The 10973-nt window shown below is 41.6% G+C and overlaps 1 protein-coding gene across 1 annotated transcript; it reads left to right on the top strand.

Annotated features, from left to right (window-relative positions):
• Window positions 1–2319: 2319 nt before the first annotated feature.
• Window positions 2320–9831, top strand: LOC109476306 (brachyury protein-like). The gene is made up of 6 exons (XM_019777219.1): window positions 2320–3172; window positions 6321–6475; window positions 6924–7039; window positions 7398–7544; window positions 7738–7799; window positions 8175–9831. The coding sequence occupies exons 1-6, from the start codon at window positions 2544–2546 to the stop codon at window positions 9118–9120; spliced, it is 2055 nt and encodes a 684-aa protein (XP_019632778.1). The 5' UTR covers window positions 2320–2543; the 3' UTR covers window positions 9121–9831.
• The last annotated feature ends 1142 nt before the right edge of the window (window positions 9832–10973 follow it).

Raw genomic sequence — 10973 nt, 5'->3', positions numbered from 1 at the left:
AGTCTGAGAACTTTGGGTTTAAATGTCTCTCAGCCACAACACTTAAATACCTTCAAAAGACAATTGATGTTACATTTACATAACAGGTTTAATGCGGTCTATGACACCGATGCTGCATGCAGCTGGATATCTTTTTGCAGATGTACGACCTGTATGGCCACAAGGCCGCGATAACTGCCCTATAGTTGTCACTATATTATCATATATCTTAAATATGTTATTGTATGTTGTCACTTAAATTGTCTATTTTGTATTATTACTGTTTTATAATGTATTTTGTATGTGGAGAGACAACTGGCAGAGGTGCATATATGCACCTGTTTTGTCTCTCCTCCATGCTACTTCATGTTGCATTGGAAAGTCAAATAAATAAATAAGACTCCTTTCCCTGATAAGTTCTTAGCAATTTCCGTTGCCCCTCCCATCCAAGTATTGCCTTATACCTCCAGTATATGGAGACAGGAATAAAAGCTATAATCAGATAATTCCTCCGTAAACATCACCTTAATGGCCCCAAAACATCGCGGATAAGTACTGTGTTCTGCTACCGTAAGGTCATTGTGGGGTCGTGTGGCGTAGTGCGTGGGGGCGTAGTGGCAGAGTGCGCGACTCGGAACTTAAGAGTCCCGGGTTCGAGTCCTGACATGCCACCGATCTTGTGCCCTTGGGAAAGGCACTTTACACGACTTTCCTCACTCAGCTCAGGTGTAAATGAGTATTGTCCTGTCACGTATTTGTCCCCTGTGTTGGTGGTGGCATTAATATAAGTTGAAAAACTTGAGTGTGTCGTCACCACGTCTGGTGATTACATGTTGGAATAAAAAAAAAAAGGTCATTCACCTTTGGGCAATGACATGTGAGTGACCGACTGGCATGCCGGGAAAGTACCAAACTTCATATTAAAACACATCGTATCAACGTTTGTTCATATCATATTCAGATGCAAACCGTTTTTTTTTAATTGAAAATCTTAGAGAGCATTTTCAAATCAATGGACCCACGTATCTCTGCCGATATATAACCACGTAACACACCAGCTTCGCAGGCACGCGGCGCGGCTTGTTACACCTAACCTCTGAACATCGATGACTTTAAACATTGTTTAAAGCTATCTATTGAAATGACGATGCATGCCCCTACTGTACTTGGTGACAGCGAGTGCCACTCTGTGATAGTTTCTACGGAAGAATGAGTTTTTGAACACCTCAATCCTTGGTTGCTAATTCTGGTACTTGAAGGTATGACCGAGATTATTTCTTGTTCTTTTTTAGCTGGTATTAGGTGTCTTTACTACTAACTTGCAAATGTAGGTTAGTACATACTATACATCTACTAGTTTATTAGTCATTTTGTACAATCGTAGTTACTGCAATAGTAACACACGGCTCGGTTTGTGTGTAAACAGCAAATTAATCTTATCACGATCGATCTCTTGTACATCAGAGTATAAATATGAAAGAAAATTCCAGATTGTTTTCCGCCATTTGAACTGCTCCACCCTAACCATTAGTCCACCATTGTTTATGCTAAATCGTGCGAAACAAATAGATTTCTACCACTCGCAAAAAGATATCTTGGCGGGCAGACTCTTTGAAAAAAACGGAATAAAAACAGTTCACGGGCGAATTTAAACAGTCTGGTAACAATTTGATTGAAATAAAAACATCTGGCAGGGTTTTATAAGTACAAAGGCAACAAACAAGTGCGTAGTAATTGGTGCATTGTGAGCGAGGGGGACAAAATGGCGGCGGGCTCATGAATATGCAAATTTCCTCCGGGCGCCCCCGTGCGATCGTCTTTTCACGTCCCGTTGTTGATGCTAGATGCAAATCAGACAAACTCCGCTGTTTTTATCTGTTCTTGGATCTGTGGTAAATTTGTAGTACTAATAGCTCTGAGCTAAAATTAAAGGAGAAAAATAACGCAGGATTCCAGTTAATATTTGGTTAATCGTAAAGTGGTAGTGGACTTCGTCTTTTCTTGCTCATCGGAACTTTTCTTTGTGTTGATTCTAGAGTTTGTATAAGAAATTTTATTACAAGGTGCGAACTGGTCAAAAACAAACACCCATGTTTTCACAACTAAAACAGAGGACTCCATTGCAAGGACAAAATGTGATTTTTAAGTTTCACATAAAAGTTTTCCAAGTTTCACATAAAAGAAAGAAATGTCAAAATCACGATAGTTAAATGAAGATATTTCTCAAAAATTCTTGAACATCGTAGTATTTCTCGTTGGCGGAAATGGAAGTATTTGGGAACTCATGAATTTTCAAACTAATTACCAAGGGACCAATCAGAAAGCGGCATGACCAGTTCTATTGTGATGTATATGACGTCTGTCCAAGACCCAAGCCAGGGAGTTTATGTGGCAATCAATCGGCCAATGTCGCTCCAACAGTCCCTCGAACTTTGCTGTCAGTTGGGCAGTTTTTATACATAGGACGCAGGTCGTCGGTAGACAAGTACGTTTTGGAGCTCTTATTCTAGAAGTAGGAGTTTTAGAGTGTAGTTTTTATTTTTCGTACGTGAACAATTTGAGCGATGCAGCAAAGCTGTGCACCAGGTGAACCGGGATTTCATACCTACGGAACAGACACGAGTCTGGACGGGGGAGGGCCTGCTACAGGGCCGACCAGGATGGACGCAGGCGACGACGACAGCCCCGGTAACGCCGACACCTTCCAGCCGAGCGGCCTCGGCCTGCCATACGGCATGACAGGAGGCTACACCCCGCCGGATAGCAACAGCTCCCGCTCTTCCCCAGGCGACGGGGTGGACGCGGAACTCTCTCGGTACAACTCGCAGGTCCCTCCCGACTATCCTCTAGGACCCTACCCAGGCGCTAACCCCGAGAACGCGTACTCCATCACAAGCATGACGCCCTCCCCTCACCCCTACCCAAACGGATACGAACAACCGCAGATGTACGGGCAACAGCCGCCGGGTTACTTCGCCCCGATTACCGACTCGGGTCCTCCCCAGGCCCCTAACGGACAGTACCCGCAGGGTTACAACGGGAACTACCCCTACCCGGGCGGCGGGTCGATGTACGGTTACCCCCCGGGCCCTCCCCCTCCCCCCGCCAAACTCAGCGTCTTTCTCACCAATCGGGATCTCTGGGTCAAGTTTCACCAACATGAGACGGAAATGATCATCACCAAACAGGGCAGGTAAGGAAAACATTTTTACAACTATAAAATCAGGTATATTTTCTGTTCCATCAAAGACGTAACACGTTGTTACCAAACGTTTTCTCCTTTTTAGGAATTTGCCTATACATGTTTACTAGACTCCATTTTTTTGCTTTCCCAGATGGGACGATGTTAGTACTTTGTCACTATCAGTACAATTTTGACGAGTTATTTTTATTGTCCATGCTATGAACATTTTCGTAAGTTAAAACCCTTTGTACTTCTGCGCGAGTCTTGTGCATAGTTTATTTTTTAGTTGTCTTGCTGTCGCACTACCAATGTTATAAAAGTCTATTCGCAGCGAGCTTCGCGCTAAAACGTTTCAGTTCCAAACTCAAAGAAATCGCACCTCGTTAAAATGATATCCCAAACAAACGGTTTATAACACCAGCAATGTTTATCTTCGTATTGAGTTTTAGCAGGTTTCGTTACAGAAGCGTTCGCGACTTCCTGGCTTGTTTTTCAGACCGGGGCCAAAAGGTGTCAAACAGACAATGAAACTTTCATCTGTTTTAGACACCTGATTCTAGAGTAATCCTCAATTAGCAATGGCCTCGTATACTAGTAAGCGCTTTATCTTCACATTTTTGTGGCATACCATACTGCCATATCATCATAATTATAATAATTATGATGATATGGCAGTATGGTATAAACCCAAACCTCTGCTTAGAGAGTAATAATATTACTCTTTAAGCAGAGGTTTCATACCATACTGCCGTATCACCATAATTATTATAATTATGATTATATGGCAGTATGGTATGCCACAAAAATGGTATAAACACAGTATGGTATAAACCCAAACCTCTGCTTAGAGAGTAATAATATTACTCTCTAAGCAGAGGTTTCATACCATACTGCCATATCATCATGATTATAATAATTATGATGATATGGCAGTATGGTATGAACCCAAACCTCTGCTTACAGAGTAATAATATTAAAAACAAAACTCTGCTTAGAGAGTACATATACATATTATGCTCTCAAATTTCCAACTATTTTAACTACTATAAAGAGAATAGCGGCCAAATAAAAAAAATATTCGCAAATTATGTTTCTTGGTACAAGCAATCTTCTGGTATAACACTTCTCACAAAAAGTACCAAGGAAGGCCCATTTCTCCTTATTCATACATATGGCCCAAAATGTGCCGAACTTATAAAACAGGTAGCCCGAAATGCGGTATAAATGCACATCTGAGTTTTCGCCATTGCAGTTGTATTATTTGTCTAAAGAACTGTTACTGCACAGACAAAGTTGTACACTGGAATTTAAAACTCAGATGTGTATTACCATCGCGTCTAGAACTACAAGATGTCTGCTTGCCTTGTAGACATCTTGAGATAATTGTAACGCAAGTTATGCAACGTATTCAAATATAACGTTAAGGCCTTTTAAAAATCCATACATTTTGGTCTAAAACTTGAAACAGTCACTTGTTACAAATCTGTGATGAGCAACGAAGGAGGTTAAATTTTCGGCCATGTTCAATTTAGACAGTCTTGATTACCTTTCAGACGTTGTTTTAATAATGATTAAGAAAGTGGAATTAGTTGTATTTGGAAGTCCTGGTGTTTTCTTTTGGTATGTTTTTCTTGCTTTCGTAATGCACAGATCGCGACGGGAGAGTTAGGTGTGTGTTTCTTGGAATCATGTCTGTGAGCACGTCATCTCATGAATATGCATATGTTATTTTTGGAACTGATTACGACTGACCATCGATTGTACGTCATAGCTTTTTGTGTCTGTAAAATTGTTGAAGTGATGCCTTCCCAAAGTTGAAACTATGATATGTACTTCTTATCCATGATAGGAAGCTGAGATTTGAATACTATATATTGAATATTATTATTTTTTCACAAAAACGGAATTTTGAGACTGTCTAAACTGTACAAATTTGTGACAAAGTTTGCTTCCATCAAGGAGGGTCAAGAATCTACGTGCTTACATAAATTACCAAGGTAGATAGAAAAAAATGGACCCAATACTATATTTGAGGGGGTCTAACTAGATGGATAGATTTTATTCGTCATTTTTACATCAAAAAAATGCAAAACCAGTCCATTTTGAACAACACACATCATCTATTTTCAACAGAAAGCTTTGTATTTCTGAGTTATAGAAACAATGCATTTGTTGAGCTCGAGTTTAAAAATTCTGTCCTCTATGACCAAAAAAGACAAAAAATGATACTAGTAATATCTTCTGGGTTTCAATACCAACTTAGGGGCAAAAAAATCTCTGAAACTGTGAAAGCTTTGCACCTAACCTAAATGTAAGTAATTTTCAGGACAGATCACTTAGACCCCACCACGAAAGAAAATAAATAGAGTCGGCCACAAAAATTGAAAAAATCAGACAGTTGGATTTTTAATCAAAGTTCAGGGCACCAAACATGTCAGCTTTCAATTAACAAACGGCAGCTAAAATCGTCTGTGAGACCGAAACGGTTAATTGATGGGATCGGTTCTTTGTTCTTTGCCTGCTAGCGATTGGTCGCGAACAAAGCCGCGATTTGCATATCTGTGAGCGCGCCAAACGTGCATGTGAGTCACGGTCAATTGGAGAATACTCGGTATTGTCGCGCAGTGTCAACAGTACGGGCGTCATGCGGAGTACATCCTGTCGTTTAGAGATGCCCAAATAAGGCCAAAGAAAGAAAGTTTTATGGATGACATCAGCGCGCGCGTAAATTTTCGCATGGTTTTGGAAAAAAAATTGTTTCCCAATGACAGCGGTCAACTGTACTCAACATGCCGAAAATGGGCAAACGGATGCCTGTTGACATGCCAGAACGTTGATGGCAGATAAATACATATAAAGAGAGGAGGCAAGACAAGGCCCTGATTTACTGTTTTGTCTTTTATTTTGATGCAGTGATGTACCAGTACTTCATTCCTTTTATATGTGATGCTGGCTGTGTATATGTGATGTTCCCACTGAATCACAACCATTTGAACAATTATTGAAAACTTCTTTTTCAAAGTTGTTCCAGTAAGAAATGGATGTTGTTACAGTAATAGTTGGCAGTAACCCTTATGTTGGCATAAAGTTCAACATTTCACTATGATTACTGCCAACACAGATGAAATTTCATGACAAAGTATTTCTCTGCCCCCAGGCGAATGTTTCCGGTACTACAGTTTGCGATATCCGGTCTGGACCCGCATGCGCAGTACAACGTGTTTGTGGACATGGTGCTGGCAGACGTCAATCACTGGAAGTTCCAGAACGGGAAATGGGTGCCGTGTGGCCGGGCTGACACCAACCCACAAGGTACAGTGTGACTGTTTTTTTATGAAACAAGTTTGAACTGCAATTGCCAGCACAAGCAATTGGACTTACCCGACTGTACAAGCCCAGTCAACTCAACAAATGAGCAAAAATTCAACGAAAACCGTGAAAAATGGGGGCTTCGCACAGACGCAGTAGTGAGTACTACATTCTGCCGACGTGCTGCCATGAAGTTTACCAATTGCTGACGTCACGTATCCGTAAAGTCTCGCGTGAATAGGGTCACGTGTCTGTAGTCGTAACTCTCGCGAGATTACGTTCGGAAGTGTTTGGTCATTACTTTATCCCCATAAAGGCGACATTTGGTTGTTAAAAAATTGATCTCTGTGTGCACTTTGCGTTGAAATAAAGTCTAACATTGTACTACAAAATAAGTGAGCTGTTGTCCTCTTCTGCAATGAAAAGCTGATTATTTTTTTCTGTATTTCAGGAAGCCGGGTTTACGTCCATCCCGAGTCTCCTAACAGCGGAGCACACTGGATGAAACAAGAAGTGGTCTTCAGCAAACTCAAACTCACCAACAACAAAGGCGCCGACAACGGACATGTAAGTTAGCTTGTACCTTAATAAATGGTCTCCTACGAAATTTGTCATTACTTGAAGTATGAAGTAAAAGACAAACTAGAAAGGTAACATTTGCCAAGCAAATGCATAATGTTTACCTTCGCATATGGTCTTTTCTCACGGTTAATTCTTACTCGTTCACATTCATATATGATGACATGGTGTGACCCAACACTAGTTACCGTGGTGACAGACGTCTGGTAATTTGGTAATATAAGGTCATTTATAACTTGATCGATTGCCCAGGAAAATGCAAATTCTATAGGGTGTAATTCCGTCGTATTTTGCTAGGTGCATACATGCAAATCATCTAAAGTGCTATTCCGTTGCGTTTCGCTAGGTGGTGCTGAACTCCATGCACAAGTACCAACCCCGCCTGCACATCATCGAGGTGACCAACAGAGGCGGCGGCGGCGAGCGCGTTCTACAGTCCCACAGCTTCCCCGAGACGCAGTTCATCGCAGTTACCGCCTATCAGAACACCGATGTGAGTACTGTCCTTTTTGTTTTAACGCGATATTATGTAAGATTCTCACTATTTTATAAACATGTTGCTTTACACATTGCGCTATAAGCCTACCTGGGTGCATAAGGCTTTCCCAAGTTTTAGTTTCCCAACACAACGAAGATGGCATTTTACTTATGTTTATAAATTACCCCTTTCTTACCATTTCTGTCAGATCACCCAACTGAAGATAGACTACAACCCTTTCGCAAAAGGATTCAGGGACAACTACGATGGGTGAGTACATGTCTATTACCCCTTGTCCTGCTGGCACTTTTTACATAATATTTTCAACTTATTTGATGTTGTAATCAGGTCACAGACCCTTGACTTTTTTTTTGCCCTGCGGTGGCGTATTTACTTGTGCATTTGTTGCGTTTCGCTGCGGTGTGATGCGTTGCACGAGAAATACAACCAAATCGTACATATACAGGACGCTATATACTAGTAGATGGTACTGTATGTGCAATATACATATATATATAAGCTCAGACGATTGTAACATTTTAAAATGTAATGTAAAACTAACCCCTGTAGAATCATACTTAGATATTTCTTGCCCTATTAAAAAGCGTGGCGTTACAATTTCTGCCCTCGTTTTTGCCCAAACAGGCCCACAAACATCCGGCCAAATGGTTATGACGGCAGACCTGCAAGTATAGAGCCGGGAATGCACCCTTCCTTGGGTGCCCCCCTCCCCCTCATGCCGCCCATCTACCCCGTAGGCCCGCCAATCCCTACGCACAGCCGCGGTATCCCTCCGCCGTACGACATGCGGTCTCACTCGTCGGGAGAAAGTAGTTCCTCGCCGGACAGCCCGGAGATGCAGACGAAAGACTTGGGGTCGAAAGACACCGCTTCAGACGTGCCTGGGTCCACTCAAAACGGACAGACAAACGCCACACCGGAGAAGCAGGTGTCTCCAGCCAGAGTGAACAACTCAAATCTACTCCTGACAACAACAGCTCCGTACACAATCGCCAGCGGTCAGCCGCACTACTCCATGGCCATGCACAACAGGGGGATGCCGCCGCAAAACGGGGGTCTACCGCAAAACGGGCAGATGTCGGAAAACAGCAGCATGGCACAGAACGGCCAGTCACCCGGAGAGGAGGCAAGGCCCGAGTGGAGAAGCCCCAGCAAAACCCGTCCGTCTGGGGATGACGACGATCGCGACACGGCGGCAAAACGGCTCAGGACGGAAGAACTCCCGCCAAACTACGACGAAACATCCGGGAACAACTACGACGTCTACAACGACCAATCAGGAGACGCCACGTCATCGTTCGCTCAACCGCCGGAGCACATGCAGTACCATCGCTACAACGGCTACTACTCGGCAAACCCAGAAGACTACGGACACTATTACGATAGAAATAGCATGCAGTACGGCTATTACGGTAACCAGGGGTATCAGGCGTCCGCGCACGCGCAGTTCGTAGACAGTGAGAAGTTTGCACATGCGCATTATAACGGGTCATACCACCAGGCCCAGTACAACGGGGGGTACATGCCAACAAGCACCGCCAGCGCAGAAACAGCATCTGGACATTACTAAAACTTCCACACTGAAGCTAGCAAAATAACACCGAAGATCCGGTTCAAGTACATGTATAATGTGTGATAGTTTTTAGACAGTGCGCCTTCTGTGCTAAGTTTCATTTTGCCTTCATGTTGCATGTGGATTGTAAGATATGTACGTTCTTTAGTATTTATTGTTGCATCGTCCCAAAATGACGCTAAGGCCTTCTGGCGTTTGATGTTTTAGACAGTTAGAAAGCCGTGGTTTAAATGTTAAAACATTGACAGTTTTTATCGTAGAGTAGCTTTGTTGTGTCGAAGATCAGTAGGAGATTAGCTAAGCCACACATCGAACGTGCCTTGAAGGTATGTGATGTCTAAATGAACTTGTACAGCTAGGCAGGAGGTCCCTTGCACCTCGTGCAACACTTTAGGCGCCCCACCTACCAGGACGAGAACGCACTGCAGGAAACATTTGTTGCAACATTTTTACTCCTTACTTACTACTATTAAATATCGTATAATGCTGCTAAAGCTAATGTGTTTTGATATGGAAATTTATACTTTTAAGACAATCAATGCACTAACGTCGTTTTATAGATTATACTCATAAGTTCTCGTTGACGAATTCTAGTAAGTCAAACATTGTTGCATAGTCACGTCTTTTCTGCTAAGACGTATTCTAAAATGTAAGTAATCATGTTATACTTGTTGTTGAATGAAGTAGAAAAGCATTCCTACAACCACAGTCGAATCATTTGTTTCTTTTTGTTTTCTCGTGATACTTAGAACTACGAATAATATTTGGGGTAAAATCTAACAAGTCAAATGGAGAGGGGTGGATTTTGCTCAGCCATAGCCCAAAGTTTCTGTCCATTTATTATGAAATTTCATGTTGGTAGTGATCATATAGTAAAATGTTGAACTTTATTTCAACACAAGGATTACACATAGATCAAATTTTCAAAGACTGATGTCGCCTTCATCAGGATAATTAATTACCAATCTCTCCAAAACGTAATCTCGCGAGAGTTACGGTAACAGACACGTGACCTTATTCAGACGAGTCTTTACGGATACGCGACAGAAGCAATTGATCAAATGCCTGAAAATATCTTTTGAACCTACTTCGAAAAAAGACTAGTACATAATGGGAGGAACATATACTTTATTGAAATATCGCGGGTTACAAAAGTCGTTGATTCTTATGCACATATTGTACACCAGTTATGATCTTTATACATCCGTCCTGTTGCTAAAAGTTTGTACATTTATACCACAAGTTATTACGTCTTCAACAGGCTGAATACACAACGGTCGGTTTTGTAACATGTACAACTTTTTTTAAATGATTAGTTTATTAATGACCTTGATAAATAACGTGTCCAACTAGAAAGGTAACGTTTGTAAAGCAAATGCATAATGTTTACCTTCGCAAATGGTCTGCTCTGTTGACTCTAACTCATTAGTATTATATATGATGACAGAAGTCTAAATCCCTCCTGCTATAAGATTGCAACATGATGTAACCCAACAACAGTTACCATGGTGACAGGCGTCTGGTTCATTGAACTTTTGTGTTTGAAACGGAAGAAGAGGAAACACAGCAAAAACAATATGTTTTCCTTCGGTAAATATGATACATTTTTTTAGCTCAAGTGGAGGCAAACGACTTCTTGGCAGTCACAAAAGGATGTACACTTAGATCATAAGATGGTCTTTTACCTCTAAGCTAAATATGGAGGTGGGAAAATACTTATAAGTAAAGTAAATACTACTGCTATGTTGTATATCTAACAGATGGCCGTATTTGCAACCTTTGGATTCAAAATGCCTACAACTATTAAACAATAAGGGAATTTAAAACAAAAACAAATTAAGTATACTCGT

Source organism: Branchiostoma belcheri, unplaced genomic scaffold (genome assembly GCF_001625305.1).
Source record: "Branchiostoma belcheri isolate BF01 breed outbred unplaced genomic scaffold, Haploidv18h27 scaffold37, whole genome shotgun sequence".
NCBI lineage: Eukaryota > Metazoa > Chordata > Leptocardii > Amphioxiformes > Branchiostomatidae > Branchiostoma > Branchiostoma belcheri.
Note: the sequence above shows the minus strand (reverse complement) of the source record. Positions and strands in the feature narration are given on the sequence as shown.

Excerpts from the sequence above, each read along its gene's own strand:
- LOC109476306 (XM_019777219.1), top strand. The coding sequence starts at position 2,544 with ATGCAGCAAAGCTGTGCACCAGGTGAACCGGGATTTCATACCTACGGA. Across the intron at positions 7,040-7,397 it reads AAGGCGCCGACAACGGACAT|GTGGTGCTGAACTCCATGCA; the intron begins GTAAGTTAGCTT and ends GCGTTTCGCTAG. Across the intron at positions 7,800-8,174 it reads TTCAGGGACAACTACGATGG|GCCCACAAACATCCGGCCAA; the intron begins GTGAGTACATGT and ends TTGCCCAAACAG.